Raw genomic sequence first — 26,149 nt, forward strand, 5'->3', positions numbered from 1 at the left:
AGAGAGAGAGAGAGAGAAACCGCATGCACACAAGTAGGGGAAGTGGCAGGCAGGCAGAGGGAGAAGCAGGCTCTCTGCTGAGCAGGGAGCCTGACTCAGGGCTCAATCCCAGGACCCCAGGATCATGACCTGAGCTGAAGGCAGATGCTTAATCAACTGAGCCACCCCGCTGTCCTCCTCCCGCCTTTAAAAAAAAAAAAAGAAAAAGAAAATCATTAACTGGTCTGTGGTATAGTATAAAGAACCCTGGTATATGAATCAGAAAAGGTGGATTCTAGTCCCTATTCTGATACCAACTAGCTCCCAGACATTAGGGAAGTCATTTCCCCCTGAATCTCAGCCTCCTTATCTCTAACATCAAAGGCTTGAGTTCAATGGCACTTAAATTACATTCTAGCATATAGGCTTCTTAATTTTGAATGTAAATATAAAGTAGCTAAGAAGGATTAATAGAGTGAATGTCTAAATAGAATGGAAACAAAATAATAATTTACTCCTTCCAAAATGTTCTTTGGATTTTTGGGTTTTCCTCTTATTAACTATATCCAGAGTCTAATCTTTCTTTCTTTTTAAAGATTTATTTAATTTGAGAGAGAGAGTGGGCAGAGTGTGAGAGAGCACCAGCTGGGGGTTGGGGGGCAGAGGGCCAGGGAGACTGAGAATCAGACTCCCCGCTGAGCAGGGAGCCTGACTCAGGGCTCAATCCCAGGACCCCAGGATCATGGCCTGAGCTGAAGGCAGATGCTTAATTGACTGAGCCACCCAGGCGCTCCCAGCGTCTCTAACCTTTCCTTTCTCTGAAAGTTACCTTTTTCCTTGTTTACCTTCTACTTTTAACATTTTGTTCAAAGACTCCTTTTTGAAAGAAAAGAAATTTCAATTGCCTTCCTTGTTATGATGACATTTTGCTGTCTTATAGGACAGGCTGAAAATGAAAGTGGTCAAATATGCATATATGTAATAAACACTAGTTCTCAAAATAATAGGTTCTTCCACTAGGCCAGTTCTGAGATATAAACTTTTTTTTTCCCTCAGGTGAAACAATTTTATTTCACAGTTTCACAAAGACACTATGTTCTTCATATAAAAACATCAGTACAGATACCTATACTTCCTAGAAAATGATTAGATAGACCCTCTCAAAGAAAAATGCACACCATTATATGGTTTCAGACAAGTTGCTAGGGAAAAACACATCTGGACTGATTCCTACGTACAGATTATTGTCATCAGTACATGTTCCTGCATTCTTATAGATTTGATAATAAACATACAGACTGGCTTGTAACTTAATGTTCTATTGGTTCATCAGCCTTTTCTGCAGGTTCATCAGGAGGTTGAGCAGGCTGTGCCTTTCTCTGTGGTCTTTCTTCAAGACCTTCCAGGAATGGAGATACAACATCATCATCATAAATCGTAAACTCCAAGTCTTTACCAACAATTCCAATGGAAACATTCTTTGTAGTTAGGTCCTGCTCTGCAGGAAGTGTCTCTTGTAAGGCACGCAGACCATGTTTAACCAGTTCATTCAAACTGCACTCCATAAACCCAGACATATGTCTCTCCAACTAAGTATGAAGTGATTGAGAACGGGCTCCAATGGACATGGCTCTACAGTCAAAATAGTTGGCATCTGGACAGGTTTGGAAAATGTGAGGGCCCATATCATCATAACCAGCAATAAGCAGCTCAACACCGTATGGTCTCCGGCCATATCGTTGTGTTGGTATCTGGGTCTTGCTTCCAATTAGAGATACAAGGCGAGACACAGGAAAAGGTCTATCAAATACAAATCTGGAATCCAAACACTCTTGGCGCATGAAATTACATAACAGTCTAGCATCCGCAGTAAGTCCCGCAACTGAGATACCAATATGGTTGTCAACATGGAGAATTTTTTTCTGATGAGCTGCAAGCTCTGATTGTGCTCTTTTCAATGCAACCAACACTGCATGGGTTTTTGATTTCAGACCAACTGTGGCTGAACCTTGCTTGACAGCTTCCACTGCATGCTCAATTTGATGAATCCTGCCCTGAGGGCTCCAAACAGTGACATCATTGTCATACTGGTTGTGAAACATGGTTCCAGTGCGGGTCTGGCTGCGGCCTCCTGCAGAGGTGTGGGTTCAGGAGGGTTCTGAGATATAAACTCTTAAGAATGTTTATTTGGGGCGCCTGGGTGGCTCAGTTGGTTAAGCAACTGCCTTCGGCTCAGGTCATGATCCTGGAGTCCCGGGATCGAGTCCCGCATCGGGCTCCCTGCTCGGCGGGGAGTCTGCTTCTCCCTCTGACCCTCCTCCCTCTCATGCTCTCTGTCTCTCATTCTCTCTCTCTCAAATAAATAAATAAAATCTTAAAAAAAAAAAAAAAAAAAAAAAGAATGTTTATTTGGCGGGCGCCTGGGTGGCTCAGTTGGTTAGGTGACTGCCTTCTGCTCGGGTCATGATCCTGGAGTCCCAGGATCAAGAGTCCCTGCTCAGCGGGGAGTCGGCTTTTCCCTCTGACCCTCGCACCTCTCATGCTCTCTCATTCTCATTTTCTCTCTCTCAAATAAATAAACAAAATCTTAAAAAAAAAAAAAGAATATTTATTTGGTGAAGGAGTGAGATTACAGTTATTTAAATTAAGTCAGTGTTACCCTACCACTTATTTAGAAGTGGGGCAGATATAAATCTGTTTCAGCATAAAAGAAACAAAACAAAACCACATGACTTCAGAGTAGATCAGAGTACAACTTCAACTGTTCCTACAAATAATTATTTTGAAAATGGTATTTGTATCAACCATGTGGAAAACAGAACCACAGAACTGCATGATAAGCAGCATATAAGTATATTCCTCTTATCTATCAATCCCTTCTCCATATATATAATATACAGGGCCTTTTTATAGGGATATGGGGGGGGGATTATGGCATTTATGCAGTCTCAATATAAGTATTATACTCCTTAACAAGATCATTGCCTCTCTTTACATAGATTGTGTAACAAGTCAGTCAATTCTTACTTAATATGGCCTTCAGTCTGTCTACCAACAGTCTGGCCATCACAAACTGCCATCTCCACCACTTCCATTTCCTCTGCTGGCCAGCTGCTTTTCCTTAGCTCTACTTAGCAGTAAGGAAAAATGTGAAGAAATTACCACTACTCCTAGAAAATGTTTAATAAACACTTGCCACTGTCACTTGTGCTTAATACCTTTCCTATCCCAATAAATCAACACTTCTGTCAATGTTTCTTCAAACATGAAAACTTTACCTTTTGCACACATTTTCTTAAGGAGGACATAACACAAACTAGAATAATTATTTCAAAGAAAAAGGGTTTAAATGCCTAATTAAAGAAAACAATAACATATTTAATAAATTAGGACTCAGTTTAAATTCTTCCAGACTTTGGAAAAATCACTTAAGTGCTCTGTTTCCTCATTTGAAAACATAAGGTAATTGGCCTCATATTCATTCAAGTCTCTTTGAATTCTAAATTCATGTGCTCTTTTGTAAATTGGTAGTCAATATTTTAAATGTATTATGATAAGTGAATATTTATTATTAATAAATCAATGCTGTACAGGGTCTTTTCATCTTATAAATATTAAGCACTATATAAAGTGGGGTAGATTTTAAGCTTCAGAAATCAGACAAAAGTAGGTACCAATAATTAGAAAAAACTTTGTGGACTTAGAACTTTAAACTAGGATGTTATTTCCAAAAGCAGAGGGAAAACTCTCCAGGCTGGGACAGTAATACAGGTGAAAGTATAATACTAAAGCAAAGGGTGCATGGTAGAAAGAAAGGGAAAAAACTGGGACAGGGAAGAATTAGACAAATGAAAAATTTAAAAACAAATCTCTGTTCAGCAATGTACAGAAACCACTGTAGTTCCTTACACATGTATTGGAATGATGCAGTCGTTTAGGCAACTGCATAAAAGCCGATGTACCGACAGAGCACAGTAACTTGGTAACTACTGTACTGCTGAAGACTTTATTTAAATTTTAAGATTTCAAATTTAAGATTTTCAAAAACAAGCCTCAAACAGGCACAAATTTCAACCTACTACATGGAGGTATGTTAAACACACTATTAAGAAAGTAGAAAATCAACAAATGGTCATCATATTGCAAAATGTGTAAATCACATCCTTCAGTTAAATATCAACACTTGACTACATTTAAAAGTAATTGTTTCTCTACATCAATAACATATATAACTTTCTACTCTGCAAAATAAAGATAACCTTGATTTATTGGATGTTTTAGTTAATAAAAATTCTGCCTTATATTCTCCTTTTAAAGAGGCAAGTAGCAAAGAAACAAGTGAATATTGTAGACTTTTCCTGCTTTTTTTAGAGACAATTTCTAGACTAGGTGTGCAAAGTCTTTTAGTCAAAGCTGATAGAGAACAACATTTCTGAATCTTTATGCCAATCTTTATGCAACTGGAGAAGAGTAGAATGGAGAGAAGGGGAACAGTGGCTTGCAAAAAAGTGTGGGCAAATCTTTGATATCTGATTTGAGAAGAATCTGATAGCTAGTTTTTTGGTAGTCTACACATGTACTGTACCTCTGTTGTAAATACTTGTTTGGGATGAAGGAGAAAGCAAGCGTTAAAGATGGATAGTCCATTCATCCTTCCAAATGCCATTATCTGGGTTAGTAAATATCACCTTACATACTAGTGCTTCCAGGTATAATTTTATTTAAAATGAACTTTTATGCCCTTAAGTGCCTCAATTTTAATGTGAGAAGACTGAAATATAAGAGCTGGAGCTTTTCCAGCAAGAATATTTTATTATACTGAATCCTCCCTCTCTTTTGTATCTGCCTGGATGTTTTTGGGCATCATATCCTATGTTCACATTATCTTTCTTTGTACAACTAGATATAGTTCTCTTCCTCTTCTTGCTCCTATAGAAAGAGAAGTCTGATTGTACATTCTATTAAGAGTATCAAGAATATAAAAAGTTTCTAAATATGACATTTCTAAAGAAAAAAAGGGAACCTGTGGGAACATTACTAAATACAAGTCAAAACAGTATCAAATAGCAGGAAGTTTACACTGACCTCAATATCTTAAAGTATAAATACAAGAGTTCAATTGAGAAGTCATTTAATTTCTATCATCCTTAATTATAGGTGAAAATACATACAATTCTCTTGATTTACTTAAGTTACTTTTCTATGCTTTTATTGTAGTTCCCAGCTTTTACAAATGAAAGAAATGACCAGGGTTATGTAGAGTAAGACAACAGAAGGAACTCAAAACGTGTGAACAAACAAATGGAAAATAGCTGAGGTTAAGTATGAATTTCTCCCATTCATAATGTTCTACACAGCTTACTAGGTGATAACCTGCTTAAAAACTCCTCTATGGCTGGCTTCCCTCTGCACTTGTAATAATCTAACTTCTCCACAAGTCCTTAAAGGCCTTGCAGGATCAGGCCTTTGCTTACCTTTCCAAATTTACCTTGATACGCTCTCCTTTCATCACTTATGGTTGTGGTCTCCCTCCCCATCTCCCATTTCCTTGAAAGCATGAAAGTGGTTTCCACTTCAGGGTTTGCACACTCTCTACTGACTTCTCATTATTCCAATCTCAAATGCCCCCTTTTCAGAGAGATCTCATGAACGTCAAATCTAAATTAGGTTATTCTTTTTTTTTTTTTAAAGATTTTATTTGAGGGGAGCGTGGGTGGCTCAGTCAATAAGCGTCTGCCTTTGGCTCAGGTCATGATCCCCAGGGTCCTGGGATTGAGCCCCGCATCGGGCTCCCTGCTCCGAGGAAAGCCTGCTTCTCCCTCTCCCACTCTCCCTGCTGTGTTCTCTCTCTCGCTGGGTCTGTGTCAAATAAATAAATAAAATCTTAAAAAAAAATTTTTCTTTTTTTGAGAGAGAGAGTAGGATAACACAAGCAGGGAGAGTGGCAGAGGGAGAGGGAGAAGAAGGAGCAGGGAGCCCCATGCGGGGCTTGATCCCAGGACCCCAGAATCATGACCTGAGCCAAAGTCAGACACTTAACCAACTGAGCCACCCAGGCACCCCTAAATTAGGTTATTATTTTTTACAGCTCCCAGTTCTTTTCCTTTACAGTTTAAAATTGTGATCCTTGCCACACACTCACCTGTGAGCTTACTTGATAAATACCAATTGTCTTTACTACCTATTGTCTTTACTATGTGGTCACTGACCATGTGTTTTCTTTAGCACTACATAGGAAGTACCTGATTAATAACAACCTAAGTGAAAGAGATTAAAGAAGAACTTACAGTTATACCTAAAGAACTGACAGAATATAAACTGAAATAATGCTAAATATAATCAAAAGAGATTTTGTTTTGGGATGCCTGGGTGGCTCATTCGGCTAAGCGCCTGCCTTCGGCTCAGGTCATGATCCCAGGGTCTGGGGATCAAGTCCCGCACTGGGCTCCTTGCTCAGCGGGGAGTGTGTTTCTCCCTCTGCCCACCATTCCCCCTGCTTGTGCTTGTGCTCACTCTCTCTCTCTGACAAATAAATATAATTAAAAAAAAAAAAATTTTGTTTTGTTGTTTTGAACCAGGATTCACAACACTAATGTTTAATTTATGGCTTGAATCTTTTTGGAAACCATAATTACAAATTATATTTCTATTTACACTGCATTCTATGCATTAAAAAAACACCTTCTGATAGATTTAAAATCCTTAAGAGAGGCAGTTAAATAAACAGACCATTAAGTTGGGTATAATTACCACAAGTACAAATTAGTAATTAAAGATGTTTTACCTGGTTAATGCCCATTAACTGCAAAATAGCAAATCAATTTCCTGATCATAAAGCAATAACACTATATTTTTATTTGTCAAGTAATACCATGAGTGTCCTTTGACAAGGTTGGAAAATCCTTTATTTAAAGGGTTATTTGATGGTTGGCCAAAAAGAAAAAAAGTTAAATGTTTCCCAACTGAATAATTTGGGAGGCCATTTTAAAGAGCCTAGTACTCGGGGCGCCTGGGTGGCTCAGTTGTTAAGTGTCTGCCTTCGGCTCAGGTCATGATCCCAGGACCCTGGGCGGGAAGCCTGCTTCTCCCTCTCCCACTCCCCCTGCTTGTGTTCCCTCTCTCGCTGTCTCTCTGTCAAATAAATAAATAAAATCTTTAAAAAAAAAAAAAAAAAGAGCCTAGTACTCATGAATTATTTTGAAGAGATAATTTTTCCTACGGGAAAAAATTGAACATTCTCTTATGTTTGAGGGCTTCTTTTGGGATAAAATGTGTGCCAATGAGAAGGATCTACATCTTGAAGCATTTTTAAGTGGTTCAGGCATTTAAAGATTCATTTATTAAGAGCAAAAGAGAGGAGGGAGGAAGGGCAGAGGAGGAGAAACTCAAGCAGACTCCCGGCTGAGCGCAGCCCAGGACCCTGTGAAAATGGTTCAGGCATTTAAAATAAATGATTTGCTCCTGTAATCCCCAGGTGCAGCACAGTGCAAAGGTAGCAATCAAATGCCCTAACACCACCTTAAAAGAAGCAAATTTGTCTTTGAAGGTGACTTGCTTTGCCATCTAGTTAGGGTAGTCAACTGCAGCTGCGAAGACCTCAGGTGGTCGAGGCCATCCTCACTCAAAAGTAAAGCTATCCAGTGACTGGAATACTCACATGCTAAAAAGTTCTTCCCTTTTCCACCTTTAGCATCAACATCAGGGAACATCAGCAAATGTCTTGCTAACCATCTCCATACCTTCAGGACTTGGGAGAGGAGAATGTTGGCAATAAGGGCGGCTATAAGCCTCTGAACTTTGATTTTTTTCTGTATTACTCTCATCGCTTTCCAGTACCATCAAAGTAAGAAGCACAACTTCAGACTTAAAGAACATGGAGCCGAGCTCTGTTTTTCACGTTAGTAGGAACCCTAAAAAATGAGTTACACAAGGGCCCCTGGGTGGCGCAGTCGGTTAAGCCATCTGCCTTCGGCTCAGGTCATGATCCCAGGGTCCTGGGATTGAACCCGGCATAGCATAGGGCTCCCTGCTCAGCGGGGAGCCTGTTTAGCCCTCTCCCTCTGCCTGCCCCTCCTCTTGCTTGTGCTCTCTTTCTGTCTCTAGCAAAAAAATAAAATCTTAAAAAAAAAAAGAATTACACATGTGCTGATTTAAGATGTGCTGTTATAGTTGATTAGGCAATATTTATATTTCTATAAGCAAATAAGTTTATGCACACAGGAGAATATTCCCAAAAAGGGACAAGGTAAGGTAGTAAGCAATGGTATAATGTTAGAGCAATTTGATCTCCTATTTCTAAAAAGACTTGGGGGCATCTGGCTGGTTCGATTGGTGTAGCATGCAACTCTTTATCTCAGGGTTGTAAATTCAAGCCCCACATTGGGTGTAGACATTACTTAAAAAAAAAAAAAAAAAAAAAAAAGACATTTGGATTTACAATGGCTTTCAGCAATTGAAAAAATAAACCATAATAAAAAAAACCCACAAGTAGCTAATAAGTTAACAAAAGGAAATAGTTCAGGAATTAATGCTATATATTTTTCAGTTTCTTCAGTTTATCAGTCATTTTATTAATTTCTTAGAGGTTTAGTAATGAGAACCCTCAGAAATCAATTTGCAGCAAAACAATATGAGTTTCTAGCAAGGGGGGAAAACACAATACGTTTTTTTGAACATAAATGTTTAGCTGTAACAATTGAAGTAACAATGTACTATATTTTTGTGTATAAAATTCTCATTTCAAGAGTCTTTTGGAAAGCATGGTTTGAGGACTGGTACTGGTTGTTGATAAAGTTATTCTTTGGGAAAATGAGAAAAGCTACGGACAAGAGTAGTGGGCTTAATGATTTCAAAGGTTTGCCTTCTATTTGTTTGGACATTATGTCCTTTCTATTTTTTTCTTTTTGTGAAAAGAGCTGGTGGTCTGCTTCTCCCTCTCCTTCTGCCCCTCACCCTACTCATGCATGCGCTCTTGAGCACCCTCTCTCTCCCTAATAGATAAATAAAATCTTAAAAAAATTTTTTTCCAAAGTGCACTGGGTACTTAGTCTTCAATTTACACAATCACTTTGTGGCATTAAACACCACTGTCCTTTCCTTTCTTCTTGAAACTAACTTCCAATCTTGGTTTTTCTGGTCACCTCTTCAAAGGTTTTATTATTACTTTTACAGACTGACCTTTTGTCTTCCTCTTTTGTTTAACTCACCTAAACCCATGGATTTAACTACTACTTCCCTCTTTTGTTTTCCAGTCTTTTGATCTCAACTGTACCCATAGCTTTAACTACCTCTTACATACAACAAGGCCTAAATCTAAAAACAAATCTCTAGCACAGACTTCTCCCCTAAGCTACAGACCCTATCTCCAACTGTATTCCCACTCTCCTCCCTTTTCCTCTTTATTCCTCTCAATCAAGGCCTGTCTCCTATGTAGCACTCTCCACTCCCTCAGCCACATCTTTGCTCAACCACTTTTTATTTAACATTATAAACTACTCAGTAATATCTATCACTCTTCTAATCCACACTCTACACTGCTGCCAGGTGATGTCACTTTCCCATTTAAATCTTTCAATGGGCCTTACCGTCCCCTTGAATAAATTAAATACTTTAGTATGTCATACATGATCCCCTCACCCTCTCTGCTTCCCAGTCTCTAGCCTTATTTCTGAGCACTTCCCTATTCATTCATTCTACTGAACATACTATTCTTCAATGAGAGACCTATTCTTTCTTCCGTCTATGCCTTTGTGCATTCTGTTCCTTCTCCATTGGTTAAATTCCCTCCCCAACTCAATCACTTCTTCTACAAATAAATTAAACAACTTTTACTGTTTTTTTTAAGCCCTTTATTTAAGTTTTACTTCTTTCTGTACGAGGAAAAAATCTCCCTGAAGAATGCTCATGCTGACAGATTTAATCTCTTCAATGAAATTTTTTAAATATCAAATCATGAAGCAAAATGTCTTCCTTATGAATTCTAACAAAAAAATTGAAAACAATTACCCTAGAGGATTTATCTGCATGTCCTTAATGTATAATTTTAAGAAGTTCCCCTCACTCTTACTAACTTTACTGCCCTAAATCTTTATTAATACAAGTGTCGTTAGGGTCTTTTAAAAAGCTCTGAACAAAATGTAACCCAGTGTTTCAGTTATAAGCTTGCCAAAACCAGTTACCGAATAGCATTATTTTCTTGGTAATAACTGATGTGCGAAGAATAATTTTTACTGGGGCGCCTGGGTGGCTCAGTCGTTAAGTGCCTGCCTTCGGCTCAGGTCATGATCCCAGGGTCCTGGGATCGAGCCCCGCATCAGGCTCCCTGCTCAGCGGGAAGCCTGCTTCTCCCTCTCCCACTCCCCCTGCTTGTGTTCTGCTCTCTCTCTCTCTCTGTCAAATAAATAAGATCTTTAAAAAAAAAAGAATAATTTTTACTTTTGGGGTTGGGATTGGCTAAGCTAGAAAGTAAAAAATTAAAATATCTAGGTCACAGTTCGTAGATGGCATGTTTGGGAAAAGTTTATTAGAGGGATTATTTCAATTGATTTTTAATTTTATTTATTTTTTTAAGATTTTATTTGTTTATTTGAGAGAGAGAGAGATAGGGACAAAGAGCACAAGCTGGGAGGAGAGGGAGAAGCAGGCTCCCCGCTGGGCAGGGAGCCGGATGCGGGACTCTATCCCAGGACCCCGGGACCATGACCTGAGTCGAAGGCAGCTGCTTAACTGACTGAGCCACCCAGGGGCCCCTCAATTGATTTTAATTTTAAAAACACATTTAAGAACAATCTAAATTCAGAAGCCAAACAAGTTTACTGCAATTGATAAAATGATAATGTCTTCTATTTTTGTTCCCGGAGGCACTCTTGCTCTACTTTGGGTTTGTTGAGGTTATAACGCAGATTTGCTTACACCAAATTAATGAGGTTATTTCAACCCTCTTTTTTTCTTTACCCCGACCTACACTAAGCATATACTTATTTTCTTAATCCTATTCTTCTAATGTGACTACATCTTAAAAATAAATGTTTAATAATCCAAGACAACCATAACGCTTGAATTTCTTCAGCAGTATGTATTTTTAAAAGTGAAGACCTCTAACACTACTGCCAATTCTAATACTACCTCCTTAGATACTATGAGAAGCTTCATGGGGGAAAACGGAAAATAAAGTCATAACTAAAATATTATTTGTGTCACAATGATTTTTGAAAGGCCACACAATCTAACAATATAACATAAGCTACATGTCTTTGCTTTTATACTTTAGAAAGTAAATTTTAGCAGTACTGCAGAAAGGGAAAAAAAAGGAGCACAGGGAAAAATATAGCCAAATGTAATCAGATTTCATCCAAATTCTCCTTGACTTTCTGTGTCACTTTATACCATTTAGCAGCTCCAATTCATTCCAAGTGCAAGATGATACATATCCACTGCCTCCATAAGAAAGATGGTGTATGGTCATCAATGAGGTAATGCCTGTAATATATTTTGAAGCTCTAGCACAAAGACACCTTAAATACAAAACACTTTCTCAACAAATCTGAGGATTTTCACATAAAAAAAAAAAGGGTTAAAGATAGTTTACAAATGAATCTGTTAATAAAATATAACACTGACTGGTTCTTTTCATTAGTATTTCAGAAGAGGTGGGATAAAACTTATCAACTGGTGACACAGATAATTACACTGTGATAAACGCTATGAAAATACAGAGTGCTACATGAGAACTAGGTGGGGGTAGGAGGTGTTTTCACTTGTTATCTCCTTTAATCTTAATAATACTTTTCTCAGGTTACCATCCTTTAATACTTCAGGAAATCAAGGCTTCAGGTTTAACTCAGTTAATTTGTCCAAGTTCACACAACTTATTAAATGAGAGAGCAAGGGATACACGTTTAACTTAAAGACTATGTCAACTCTTTCAAGACTCTGTTAATATCTGCATGGCTAGTGTCTTCGATGCTCATTCTCCCTTTCTCAGTGACGTTTACCCTAACCACACTATTTGATAGGTCAAACTGCCTCTTTTGATTCCCTCCTACCCTTCACTACTTTTTCTTTAGAAGTATTGATCACTTTCTAAATATTAGATATTTTTAAAATTTTGCATATTGTCTGTGGTCCTCTGCTAGGTGGCAAGCTCTAGGAAACTAGGGATCTTTGCTTGTTTACAGATGTACCCCCCAAAAATCTAAAATAGTAACTGACACAAAGTCAACACTGACCCAATTTTCCTTTACCACTTTTCACCTTTAACTGTATGTATAAAGAACTTGTGTAACCATTCTCCCTTTTAATTCTAGGGAAAACAAAACAGAACCTATTTCTGAGACAAATTAACATCAAAGTAATATCTGAATTTAGTCTAAAACTCTGTTTAAAAATTAGGGTCATAATAACCATTAAAAAATTCTAGCCAGAATAAAAAGTGATGAAGACACATGTTAAACAAACCGAAATGTGAAGGATGCAAATGACTATGAAAGATCAATACTTAATACAACTTCAGGATAGAAAAGACTTCCTTTAAAGAGAAAAAGCACAATCATAAAATACATTTGACCAGGAGCACCTGGCTAGCTCAGTCAGTAGAGCATGCGACTCTTGATCTTGGGGTTATAAGTTCAAGCCCCACCTGGGTGTAGAGATTACTTAAATCTTAAAAAAAAAAAAAAAAGAAAGAAAGAAAAAAAAATATATTTGACTTTAAAACTAAGAACTTTAAGTCATAAAAAGGCACCATATTTAAAGTGAAAAGACATGCTAAAGACTAGAAGATATTTGTAAAGGCTACCAAGCATTGCTATCCAGCGTACATAAAAAGCATTTACAAATCAGTAAGATAAACAATCCCATTAAAACAACAACAACAATAAGCAATTCACAGAAAAGGAATATGAATGCCCAGAAATATAAATGTAAGTGTTCTCAACTACAAGACTAACTGGGGACATGCAAATAAAAATTCCAATGAGGTACCACACTTCACATACTCCTCAGCATGGCAAGCCTTAAGAAGTCTAACAAAGTATTTGAAAAGTGGGAAAATAGATCCCCTCGTCCATTACTGAAACACTTGAGAGTAAATAAGCTCAGATATTTATAAACAGGACTTAACACAAAGTATATTTGTATTGATTTTTTTTTTTAAGATTTCGTTTTTATTCATTTGAGAGAGAGACACAGACAGAGCATAAGCAGGGGGAGAGGTAGAGGGAGAGGGAGAAGCAGACTCCCTGCTGAGCAGGGAGCACGGTGAGGGACTCAATCCCCACCTGAGCCGAAGGCAGACGCTTAACCGACTGAGCCACCCAGGCACCCTGTATTGCTTTAATATAGATGAAGATTTTAAAGAACGCAACCACTGTGTAAAGAGAGAAGACTGCATTTTTTTTTTGTCCAAACTTTACTGAAAATAGTTTATTTCAGAAACTCATTTATCAACAACAGTGCCACCATCGGTGTTTGAACAGCCAATTCAACACACCTGTTTTAATTTGCAACAGTAGGGGTGCCTGAGGGCTCAGTGGGGTAAGTGTCTGCCTTTGGCTTAGATCATGATCTCGGGGTCCTGGGATCTAGCCTGCTCAGCAGGAAGTCGGCTTCTCCCTCTCCTGCACAACTCCCCCCAACTTGTGCGCGTGCACTCTTGCACTCTCTCTCTAATGAATACATAAAATCTTAAATAATAATAATAATTTGCACCAGTAGCTTACCCTATTCATGGTGATACTAAACACTGGTGCAAAGTATTTGACTTCTGTTTCTTCCAGCAGTGCTTCTTGGATTTTAATGTGCACACAAATCACCTGGGAGTCTTCTTAAAATTCAGCATGAGTCAGTAGGGCAGGTCCTGAGATTCTGATTTCTAACAAGCTCCCTGAATTCTGATTTTACTAGTCTACTATCACACTTAGCAAGATTAGAGTGTGGTTTGGTCTGAGCATCTACACAGTGAAATATATTAGTTATAAGTTCTTATATTTTAGTAAGAGCATTACTTTAAAATACAATGTAAATTTAAGTTTTAATTTTATTTGAATTTCATTTTAGGGCAGAATTGGAAAAGTTATAAAATACTTCTATAAAAATGGGACATAGGCTCAAGAACCACTGCCCTAGAGGAAGTCTTGTACATTACCTAAGTAAACATATACAAGAAAATTCCCCACAGTGTTTTAATAAGCAACTGGAAAAAACTAAAATGATCAACAGAAATCTGATAGTCACATAATGGAACACATACCATTATCGCAGTAAAAATAAACTAGAATTACCTGAATAAACATAGATAAATCTTGGCAAATAGAGTTTAGAAAGCAGGCTACAGATACAAACATATTTAAATAATCTTAAAATAAAGAAAAACTATATAATGTTCAAGGACATAAAGGCATGTAGTTAGGTATAAACACATGGATAGGAAGGATGCATTCTATTTTTTTGGTTAGTGGCTGGGAGTAGGGGAAAGAGGAAGTAGGATTTCAGAGGGGTTTTCGAAGTACAAAGGAAGCTTCATTTTGTTTTGTAGTTTTATTTCTTCAATTGAGTAATGGGTGCATGAATATTCATTATATTGTATGTTGCCAATACTTATATTGTTCTCATTTCATCTGAATTGGCAAAAACTGTTGGGTCCAAACAGCTGTTTGGAAAACACTGCTCCAAAGCAAAGGATTCAGGACTAGAAGTCAGAAAACCCAGGTTCTGTTTCTTACAAATTATGTAGCTTTAGGCAATTCAAAGAATTAACTTCTCTGGGCTTTATTTTATCTGTAAAAATGTCATAAAACATCACTTTTCCTCCCCAACTCACAAGGCTAGGGTTGAGAGGCATAACATAGGGCAATACATATATGACAATTTGTTAACAGGGTAGGAAAGGTAGAAGTAAGTTTTGAGAATTAAGAACAAAAACTTGGATATACTAGAAATAAAATCTACCAGTAAAGAAACCAACCAAGCCAATTCGTCACTCTCTATTTTCTCATCATCACTGATTCTGAGGATATTGACACCAATCTTAACATGGAGGAAATTCTGAGTTATCAATTCTTAGATGATGGCATATAGGATAGGCATTCTCCCTATTATAACTATATTTCCTTAGGCTAATTCTTCACCAAGGAATTGAAATTCATAATACCAAAATAAGAGATTTGCATCGAAAAGTACTCTTATTAATAAACTAAATCAATGTCACATAATCAAAGTAACTGTTGGTTCTCACTGCCCTTTCTATAAAACGTGCAGGTAACACATTTTATTGGCCCTATATTACAGATGGAGAAACTGACTCAGATTGCTTGAGTTTGTAGACCAATTCAGTGACAGAACTTGGGACACTAATTGCTTAGTTGTTCTGTGCTCATAAAGTTATCAAAGACATTATTTTGCCATGATGTTTTATGATAATTTTGTTTGTCACAGGAAACAAATTCTTTGTCAGATATCATTTCATACATATTTCAAAATGGGCAAAGATACTCAAGGAAACAAGCCACTTACCAACTACAGTCCTGCACAGCACCGGACAAAATTAAAACTGCCTAGCCTGCTAAAAATCTAATCCTATCCTTCCCAATTAACCTTATTAATACTAGAGCAGGAGAAAAGAGAGGTCAAAATATGGGTGAGGGTGCTATTCATTTGCTCACGGACCTCAAATAATACAGCAATTACCGCACAACAGGCATTTTAATTTCTTTTATTAAGTTGAAACATGGCTCTCTCCTGTTCTTTAAGCCACCACCTCTACTCTCACAAAAATTAACCAACAAGAGTTGGGCAGCCCCTAGTAAGAACACTGGTAATTATGATTATTAAAATCTTGGTTACGATTAGATACTAGGTATGTTACACAAATGAGTTTATGCCATCAAAATATGAAGAGACAAACTATGGAGAAAAGTTCATTTTACTGTAAGTTTTCCTGTTAATGTAAACAGATACACGCTATCACAACATGTACCTGACTTTTTACTCAGGCTCATTAGGCAGTTCCAAATGCTGACACAAGATCTCCAAAATTCTTTTTATGTATTGGAGCCTTAAAAAAAAAAAAAATCAATGAATCATCTTGCAGATGAGGTATTATATGCATATATATTACGAAATATATTAAACAGAAAACACCTTTCCATAAACAGCCAAAATTTAAAGATCACCCTCTCTGTATTCCGTTATTCATCTTTTTGCTTATCAAGCCCACCTCACGTAGACTTCTATCAAAGCATCGTTTAAAAAAAAAACAACCAAAAACTGTGTCTGGCATTGGCAGAAATCTCCCCAAGGATCAAAGCTCTGAACTTTTTTTTTTTAACAAAAAGCCGAGGTTAAACTCACTTTTCTTTGGCGGGGGGGGGGGGGGGGGGGGGGGCTTCACAACGATACATTCAAACTCGACAGAACTTTCGTTTCAGGGTTAAAAAAAATTTCCAAACAAAACCTCTCATTTTCCAACTCAAAAGCAGTTACCGAGGAGCCCAATCTAGGGTTCGGAAACAGGTTAAGATGCAAGTTGAGCCACCCAGAGAAAAGAACCCTAAGACGGCCCTCCGGGAACACAAATCATCGAGAACGGGGCCGACTCGATCTCAGATCGAGGCTGGCACACACGAGGACACTCAGGAGAAAGCTTTCGGGCATCGCCAACCTCACAGGGAGCCAGGGAGGAGAATGTGAAGCTCACCCCATCTTTCTGTCCACGGGGAGAAAAGCAAAACAAGTGAAACGAGACCCTTCTGCGCCAGGAGGACCTAAGACCTTTCTCAGTCTGGTTTCCGTCTCTCTCCCGCCCCCAGACTCCCGTAGCCCTCGCTCGCAGGGGCTCTCCTACCTCTCCCCTTCACGGAACCACCAGAGAAACCAAAACCAGACCCGATCCGAAGCGGCCTCCCCGCTTTTCGCCGCCGCCGAGAGGGATCCCGGTCGCCAACAACAAAGACGCCTCCCGTTCCCCTCCCCCTTCCCGGCCCGGGTTCGTCCCTCCCGCGCTGCGGCTCCGGGCCTACCGCCCCCTCCCCGAGCCCGGCCGCAGCGCCCGGCCCGCCGCGGCCCCACGCACCTGCACCTCAGGGGCCGCGGCCAAGGTGTCGGGAAGAAAGGGCCGGGAGATAGCCTTTGCCGACGCGCTGTCCTCCACAAGGTGCGACCCACGTTGCTGCTGCCGCCGCCGCCGCCGCCGCCGGACTCTCCCGGCCTGCGGGCGGGCGCGGCCGAGGAGGGGGGACGAGGGCTGCAGCCCCCGGCGCCGGGACGAGGAAGGACGGCGGCGCCCGAGGGGGCCGGCTCGCGCTCTCGAGTCTCGCCTCGCGCCGGCCCTGCTCCTCCACACGGGCTCGCGTTCTGCTGACTAACGGCCCCGGCGCGAGGCTCTGGAGCGGCCGCCGCCGTCGGCTGCTCTCGGGCCTCACGTCCCGCGCGGCCGTGGTCGCAGCCGCCGCCGCCGCCACCTCCCTTTCTGGCACTGCAGACACCACCCAGACCCAGCCAGGTCTTTCTTCTCTTTAATCTTCCTTTCTTTGCTCCTCCTCAGCCTGCCACCGCGGGGCTAGCTCTGGTGGCGGGAGGAAGGCTGGAGGGGAACCGAGGGGGCGAGCAAAATCCTCGCTAAGGCAGGAGTTGGTCACTGACTGGAGGAAGATGCCAAGCTGACCCGGGCTCCAGCCTGCGAGCGGGCCGGGGGAGGGACGCAGCGCAGCTTAGCCGGACTTCAACCAATCACAAGACGCCCAGCGGAGTCGGGCGCCTGGAGAGGCTGAGCTGGGTCGGCAGGAGGCGGGGATTGCGGAAAAGAAGAACCAATCAAAGCAAAGGCTCCTTGCCTCTCCGCCTTGATGGACTGCCACGTTCGGACCAATGGGGGAATTCTCGCTTCGAAGGAAGCGGGATTTAGACGCCGGGATTGAGAGAGAGGCTGCGCGGAGGGGGATGGGTCGAGACTGGGCCGCGTGGAAGAACACTGAGGGTTTTGACTGACCAGAGGGAGTCCTTTGACCTCCGCGATGAGTCACGTGGGCTGACGGGGGCGGGGGCGGAAAGGCTGGATAAGTTCCTTCCGGGTCAGTGACAGAAGCGTGGACTCCGTGGGGTAGTTCCTGCCGTGTTGGTTTTCCTCGCGTCTTCCTTGTACCAGCGCGAGGTGATTGTGGTTTCCACGATGAGCTCCCAGAAAGGGAATGTGGCTCGTTCCAGGCCTCAGAGGCACCAGAATACGTTTAGCTTCAAAAATGACAAGTTTGATAAGAGTGTTCAGACCAAGGTAGGAACCTGCCTGTTGCACCAAATCTGACTCTAGGAAGGAATGGTTCAGTAAAGGGGAGAGAGGAAATGAGGGGAGTTGGGAGAGAGCGATTGTGGACCGCAGCCCAGAGTTAGTTTTGGCTGCAATGCAGCCTTTTCTAAAATGATATTCCCACGCCCTTTCTTTGACCTGGACGTGTTATCTCCTCATAAATATATTTGGCGGTCAACATTTAACCAATTACATAGAGTGAACGGGACCCTCATCAAAACCTAAAATGCAAATGGAGAACTGAGCTGTTGAACGGTTCCCATCTGGATCACATATTTGCAGTAGGAAACGAGGATTATGGCACGAGTGTCTCTCAAAGTTTGCTCCAAGTTTATGCAGCCACTATTTCTTTGTGGGAACTACAAGCCCACAGGTTTGTAGGGAGGATGTGAAGTAAGAGCTCTTAGCCCCAGTGTCCTCACCAACATAACTGTCTCTTTTGTAAGATTGTTTTGAGGATCAAATTATTTGGCTAATGTAAAAATTCTTGTTTTGTTGGTTATAAGTCATTTACTTCTTTAGGAGGGTTTCTGTGACCTGGAAGAAAATTCAGACTTTTGTTGTGAGGCTAAACTAAATGACGTATGCTTTGGTCTGGATCATAATTGTCCATTAGGTGATTAATTTCTCAACATTGAATAAGAAAGCAAACTGTTTATGGTAATCTATGATCTCCTTTTTTTTTCTCTGTCTTCACTTACCTTCTAGATATTTAATGAGCACCCTCCATGTACAAAACCCTATGTTCCTGTGTTTGCAGTGTTAAAAAGAGTAGAGCTTCTATTCTTCTGGGTCATTGGATAACAAGCAAGCACAAAGATACATAATTACAAATTACGATAAACTCGAAGTGCAAGATAGCTCAGTGAGGAAGGGTAAGGAGGGATATTTTCAACTGGGTGCTCAGAGGACCTCTCCTTTCCCTTATTTAGGCTCACATTCAGAAAGAAAACCTGCAGCAGCATTTGGGAAGACGTTCCCACGTTTGTGCTCGTTAATAGGTAAACCAGGAAAAAAGCTGTGCTATTCCAAATAGATGCCTGTCTTGTCCTGTATTTTTGCTCTGAGCTTTTGCACAAGCATTTAATTCTGATTGGTTTTCATCAGATGGTAAAAAGCAGTTTTAATAAATGTTTAGCTACAATGTAGCTTCCTCTGCCTCTTGTAGTTGTAAGTATAAGACTTCTTGAACTTGTACTTCTTGTACTTTTCATTGTTCATTTTCTTGGTGTTCTCTAACAACCATGTCATTACCCTCTGAAATCTTTTCATGAATCTCAAATTCATTCACAAAGTTTCATTTTATAACTTTTATCATCAGTTTCTTTGCATCTTTTAAATCCTGAGGTAGTCTCATTTGTCCATTGGTAGAATGAGCAGGTGTTTTGTTATTGGAGAATCTGACCAAAACAGCAAGAAATATTTTACTGAGGGAAGATCAGGTTGATCATCTTTCTAATGGAGGAGTAATAATTGGCTCTGTTCATAGCAAATTCTTGAACCAGCTATGTGCAGCTATCTAAAGCCAAGATTTTGTCTGACCCCATCTTCATTCCTATGCTTTATACCAGAAAGCTGTTTGATTCAGTGCCATCCAACAAAGGAGTGGTGAGAGTGCATGGTTCTCTAACTCTCCTTAAAAGACTGTAGTGACAATTGCCTATTTGTACCTCATGAGTTTGTGGGAGTCCTGCATGATAGTAACCCTTTTCTGCCAACCAGTTGGATAATGATAGATGTTCTATTGGGAAGTTTGTCTAAGTAAAGCACCCATTCTCAAAAGGACACAGGTGATAGCTGTCTTCATATGTTTGAATATACTCCAGAAGAAGAGAGAAGCTTATTCTGTAGCCTTCCAAATGGCTAAACTTGAACCAAAAGGTTAAAGTTACAGAGAGGTTTCAGTTGAATATAAGGGAGTTGTCTAATAGAAGCATGCACAGGATTTTGTAACCTCCCTTTCCCTGGGGTTATTTAAAAGAGGCCTCCATGGCCATTGGCCTGCAGTGTCCTCTCATGACTCGTCGAGATGGAATAGGTTTAAATCTCTTCTAGTCGTTTAGTTCTAAAATGTTGTTTGTTTCAAGGCTGCCTTGTGTCCCTTTCTGGAAAGGCAGTGATGTGTAATTAAAAGAACATTGGCCTAAGAAAAAAGATCCATGTTAGCCTCAGTTCTGTTGTTTATTTTGCTCTGTTATGTTAGGCAGTTTACCTCTAGCTTTTAATTTACAATACAGGGTTACTGCTATCTCTTGTCCTATTTACTTCTCAAGATTGCTATAGGGATCATTACAAAAATATCTTTGAGAAATAGTCATACAAATATGAACTGAGCCTAAAGCATATGGTAATTTATATAGACTTGCAGTTGCTCAAAGCAATTAATTAAAAAGAATTATATACTTCTTGGAGAATATTGAAAAAAGAGAAATGTATAAAGTGAAAATACTTTTTCCTAGTCCTATCCCTCTTCAAATGTAGTCACTGTTAACAATTTTTTTTTTGTTAACAATTTGTGTGTGTTTTTAGGTATCTGCACAATATAGTATATATGTAATAAAGTACATTTTTTTCTTATTCAATTAAAGTGGGTATGTCAGAATACAGAGATTAAGCTCATTCTTTTTAATGGCTGTCTAATATAATATAAATGTAGAATACCTTAATTTCTTGTTAGTAAATGCTTGGATTGTTTTCAGTTTATTGCTGTGGCAAAGCTGCTGTAAAATTCTTGGATTCACATATTTGTTCCACATCTATTATCTGGCGCCAAACACTGTGCTAGATTCTAGAGGTATAGGGTTGAGCATAATATAGTTTGGTGGGCGAGATAAAAGTAGTAATCAAATAATTTTTCAAGTATGTTAATAGAAATCGCAGTAAGGGCGCTGAAGGAAGAGTCTAAGGAAACTTGAGGGTATCAAGCAGGAAGTCTTTTTTTTTTTTTTTAAAGATTTTTCATTTATTCATTTGACAGAAAGAGAGAGAAAGCACAAGCAGGGGGAGCAGCAGGAGAGGGAGAAGTAGGCTTCCCGCTGAGCAGGGAGCCCAATGGGATTCGGGATTTGATCCCAGGACCCTGAGGTCATGCGCCCCTAGCAGGAAGTCTTGATTAAGTTTAGAGGCTTAAAGAAGGCTTCCCTGAGATCTAAAGGATGGAGAGCATTTAAGTAAATGAAATGGGAAGACCATATATCCTTCTTAAGAATACTATTTGTTTTATTTATGTAGTTAATGTTGTTTTTATTAGCATTTTCCAAACTGCCCCAGGATCACATCTCCTCCATAAGGCAGGAGTCAGTTTCATGGTTCAGTTACTTTGGAAATAGTACATTCTGGGTCTCGCTTTTAGGGTTCATAGTGTACTTTGGCATACAACACTGAGAAGTTTTGCAGTGTAAAAAAAGTTATTTAACCAAAACTTGCTTGGTTAGGGAACCCTTTCGTTTGCATAATGCATAATGATTTCGAACTAATTTTGGGAGAAACACTCATTTGGGGGAAACTCTGGTCTTTACCTTCAAATGGAAAAAGAAAATGAAAATCTGAGGCTATACTCTCTAAATCGTTTTGGGAATAAAGTTTTGTTAGCAGTAACTAGTATTTGTATTCTTAAGTGTGTTAGCCACTACACATACTTGATATACATCATCTAATTTTGATCTTCAAAATGACCCTAAGGGGCACCGAGGTGGCGCAGTCGGTTGAGCATCCAACTCTTGATTTCAGTTCAGGTCATGATCTCGGTGCTTTGGGATTGAGCCCCGTGTTGGCTCCGCACTTGGTACACAGTCTGCCTGGGATTCTCTCTCCCTCCCTCTGCCCCTTGCTTCCGCTCACGTGTGCATGCTCCCTCTCTCTCTCTCTCAAATAAATAAATAAAATCTTTAAAAAAAAAATGACCCTAAGATAGATGCTATAATTATCTTATTCTGCATATTGGGAAGTTAGGACTTAGTGGTAAGTGATGTGTCTACCCAAGTTACATAACTAGCACATGGCTAGCCATTCATTAGGTGGTGTCTGTGCTAGGAGACCTCAAAAGACAAGTAAATCAAAACCCCTTTTTTGTGTATGTGTGTTACAGTTGTTGTTGTTGTTCTTAAGTAACCTCTACACCCAATGTGGGGCTTCACCTCACTACTCTGAGATCAAGAGTTGGATGCTCTATTGACGGAGCCAGCCAGGTGCCCCAGTGTTGTTAGGGGGTGTATGTGTGTGTGTTGCCTTGTTTCATTTATTTTTTTTCCAATGTTGTTTTTGAATACTGCATGTTTGTGTGTAATAGAAGCAGCGTGACACCACATTAGGGTCAGAACAGAGATGCATTTTATTGCCACTGCCCCTAAACACTACGTATTTGAAATGTTCCAGAGAAAGAGTCTCTCCTCACCAGGTGTGACTGCCTGTAGTGTCACATATCACAGATGTGGGCTCGTTGGGGTAGGTCCCATCCGTTCAGCCAGGGCTCCGTGGCACAGGTGGGGCTCCTTTCACTCCCTTCCTGTGATGCTTATACAGTCAGATCCCTCAGCTTCTGGCTAGGCAGAAAGCTGTCTTAAGTTTAAGGTGGTATGATTACATTTACAGCAGAACAGGATTCTGTGTTTACAAGCAACTTTATTCACAATAGCCAAAAACTGGAAAAAAAAACCCACAAACACCCAAATATCTATCAACAAGAGAATAGATAAGCAGATTGTGTCAATCATACAATGGCATGCTACTCTGCTATTAGAAAAAAAATGAACTACTGATACGTGCATTGTTTGCATGCATTGTGTGCATTGTGGATGAATCTCAGAAACATTGTGTGGAAGGAGAGGAACCAGGTGTTTCTTCCAACTATAGAAATCAGAGCAGTGGTTGCCTTTGGTGGTGGGGGGATTGACTGTAAGGGCCTCAGGAAAACTTTCTGGAATGATGGAAATGTGAAGATCACAAGAATGAATACATTTATTAGAAATCATTGAATTGTTAATTAAAATCTGTGCTTGAGGGGTGCCTGGGTGGCTCAGTCGTTAAGCGTCTGCCTTCGGCTCAGGTCATGATCCCAGGGTCCTGGGATTGGGCCCCGCATCGGGCTTCCTGCTCGGCGGGAAGCCTGCTTCTCCCTCTCCCACTCCCCCTGCTGGTGTTCCCTCTCTCCCTGTGTCTCTCTCTGTCAAATAAATAAATAAAATCTTTAAAAAAAAAAAAAATTAAAAAAAATAAAATCTGTGCTTGAGGGGTGCCTAGGTGGCTCAGTCAATTAAGTGTCCGACTCTTGGTTTTGGCTTAGGTCATGAACTCCTGGTCGTGAGATTGAGCCCTGCATCAGGCTCCGCGTTCCATGTGGAATCTGCTTAAAAGATTCTCTCCCTCTCTTCCTCCCCTGATCTGAGTTCATGTTCTCTCTCTCTTTCTCTCAAATAAATAAATAAATCTTTAAAACAAAAATCTGTGCATGACATCAATGTAAATTTTACCTCAATTAAAAATAGATATTATAGGGGTGCCTGGGTGGCTCAGTCTGTTAAGCATCTGCCTTCAGCTCAGGGTCTTGGGATTGAGCCCCACGTCGGGCTCCCTGCCCATCGGGAGCCTACTTCTCCCTCTCCTCCCCACTTGTGGTCTCTCTCGCTATCTCTGTCACTATCTGTTTCTCTCTCTCAAATAAATAAAATCTTAAAAAGAAAATAAAAATAGATATTATAGCAAAACTGATTAACCACTCAAGTGTCATGAAGTTTTATTTTTGTTTGGGGAAGGTATAGAAATATTACTTATATCAGTCTTTTTAAAAAAACAATTTTATTAACTTTTCCCGAAAGAAAACAAATTGACTTTCTAATATATTGAGCATCTTAGCTAACCACAAGTCAAAATAATTCTAATAATTGCATTTTAATATTTTCCCTTTATAAACACTAGTCATGACACTTGAGTTTGTTTTTCTGTAGGAAAAGTACAGATGAGCATTACAAAGTGGATTTTGTGCATAAGATTACTGAGCCTGGGTCTCATTTTTTCCTAATTTCACTCTAGGAAAGAATCATAGTAATTTAGTATATGACTAAGTAATTAATGAGTAAATAATGAAAAAGACCTTGCTGTGGAAAAGGATGTCCTGCTATTGGTAAAGCTCATTTTGTCCAGATAGCTTAGAATTAAGTGGTATGGGATCTTTGTTCTATCTCCCCTAGCCCAGAGCTATTGCACTTTAGGGAACAGTCTCAGATTGGTTCAGATAATCCCTGGTGTGAGTAATTTCCTTGTGAGTGATGAAGCACTAGTCATGGGAATAAATGTTATTTCTCAATCAATTGGTGTCAACAATGAAGAGTAAAACAAGTGGGTAGTCTTGAACAAATCTGCAGTGGGGCAGATACAGAATCCACTGTAGTTTCTAGCTAACCATCTCTGGGACTCTATAGAGACCACGTGGGACTTCCTTTGATCTTTTTCCAAATTGGGAAATGTTCTTTGATAGATTTCACCAATGCTGTCTATTAAATGGATTTATGTTAAATCAGTCCTGCCCCCAGTTGATTTGTTACTAAATTCAGCATGCTTTTTCAGTTGACAAGGTGACAATCTATGGTGTGCTGGGCATTATGATATGCATAAGGGTCTTACACTCAGTAAAAGTTGTAGTGCTAATGACACTCTTTAATTTTTCCTTTGTGGTATTTTTAGTATTCAGAAGTGTATTCTTCTTATTATTTACCTTTTATTTTCTCTCCCTTTCATACAAAAATAATTCCATCCACGCTTGGAGATATTCCATATATCTACATTCCCATGGTGCTTCCTCTTGAAGCCAATGAAGTGATTCTGCGTGTTTCTTAAAATGAGGCCTATAACAATATAATTGGCTTTTTTCTACATCAACTATATATTTTAGACATTTCATTTTCTGTACAGTGATGACTGAAATTAATTCGTCTTGATTTGATGTGTTGGATAGTACTCACCATTGGATTATGAAGTTTTATCATTATATTGTCAACACTTGTTTCTTCATAAAGTTAAATATACACTGTTAGAAAAAGTATTCTCAGAATTCTTCATCCAGGTAAATTAGTTCATCTGAGAGAGAAAGTCATAATTTATATTAACTCTCCCCCAAGTGGGTCGTTTTTCTGGTTAGAGAAACACTGTGGTAGGGAGTGGTGTGCAGTTGGACAAAGTACCTCAGGGCTGACAGAGGCTGTTGTGGTATTTGTTATTTTAAGCCGTCGGACTCTTTCCATACCTGCACAAGTGTTTTGTGAGGTCACAGGCAGGTGTGTAGAGAATCCTGCTTGTCCTCAGAACAGCCCCGTTGCCAGCTCACTCTGTTGTCAATCGTGGTTGCTCTTTTTATCACCATTTTTGACTTTTGTGAAAGGAAGATGTGAAATGAGAAGGGGATAAAGAAATAGCTAACATGCCTGAGATTCCTTTCTGAGATTTTCCTTATCACTCCAGGCCAAATTGCGCTTAAATGTAGTGAACGAATTAAATAAACATTCTTTTTCTGAACGTCTTTGAGGTATGCAAGGCCCTCTACATGAAGATAATTATTAGGATTCTTCAGTTGCTAATTTAAACAGAAAGAAAACTTATTGGAAAGATCCTGAGCTACTCTCATGAAGCTTAGAAAAGGTGTTTTGGTTGATCTTTTATTAGAGTCTGAGATTCCCAGGTTAGCTGCTCTTACTGGGAAATTTATCCTCATTTGGTTTTGTGCGTATCCTCACCTGACACAGTCTTCCAACCTTTCAGTGCCCCTCCCCTAGCCCCTCCAGTTGGCCTCCTGGAATCAATAGTTTATTGTAATCAAATCGAGACATAGTGTTGAACAAAATTGTTTTCACTTTCTTGCCCTACCTGACTATTCCCTGGAAC

At 39.7% G+C, this 26,149-nt stretch overlaps 2 protein-coding genes and 1 pseudogene across 3 annotated transcripts in view; 1 reads left to right on the forward strand and 2 right to left on the reverse strand.

Annotated features, from left to right (window-relative positions):
- Nucleotides 1–17,678, reverse strand: part of ABHD17B (abhydrolase domain containing 17B, depalmitoylase) — a 51,754-nt gene extending 34,076 nt beyond the window's left edge. The window contains exons 1-2 of one of the 2 annotated variants that reach the window (XM_032427464.1): nucleotides 17,048–17,678; nucleotides 15,953–16,030 (exon numbers count right to left, since the gene is read on the reverse strand). The gene's annotated coding sequence lies outside the window, so the exon portion shown is untranslated. The remainder of the gene's footprint in view (nucleotides 1–15,952; nucleotides 16,031–17,047) is intronic. The other variant, XM_032427463.1, reaches the window with a different exon arrangement.
- On the reverse strand, nucleotides 754–2,191 carry LOC116646628 (annotated as a pseudogene).
- A 134-nt stretch (nucleotides 17,679–17,812) lies between the features above and the next one.
- The window catches only part of CUNH9orf85 (chromosome unknown C9orf85 homolog), a 70,840-nt gene continuing 62,503 nt past the window's right edge, over nucleotides 17,813–26,149 (forward strand). Inside the window, exon 1 of the mRNA XM_032427545.1 lies at nucleotides 17,813–18,244. Within this exon, the coding sequence (XP_032283436.1) occupies nucleotides 18,143–18,244 (102 nt within the window). The 5' untranslated portion in view covers nucleotides 17,813–18,142. The remainder of the gene's footprint in view (nucleotides 18,245–26,149) is intronic.

Source organism: Phoca vitulina, unplaced genomic scaffold, assembly GCF_004348235.1.
Source record: "Phoca vitulina isolate PV1807 unplaced genomic scaffold, GSC_HSeal_1.0 scaffold37, whole genome shotgun sequence".
Lineage (NCBI taxonomy): Eukaryota > Metazoa > Chordata > Mammalia > Carnivora > Phocidae > Phoca > Phoca vitulina.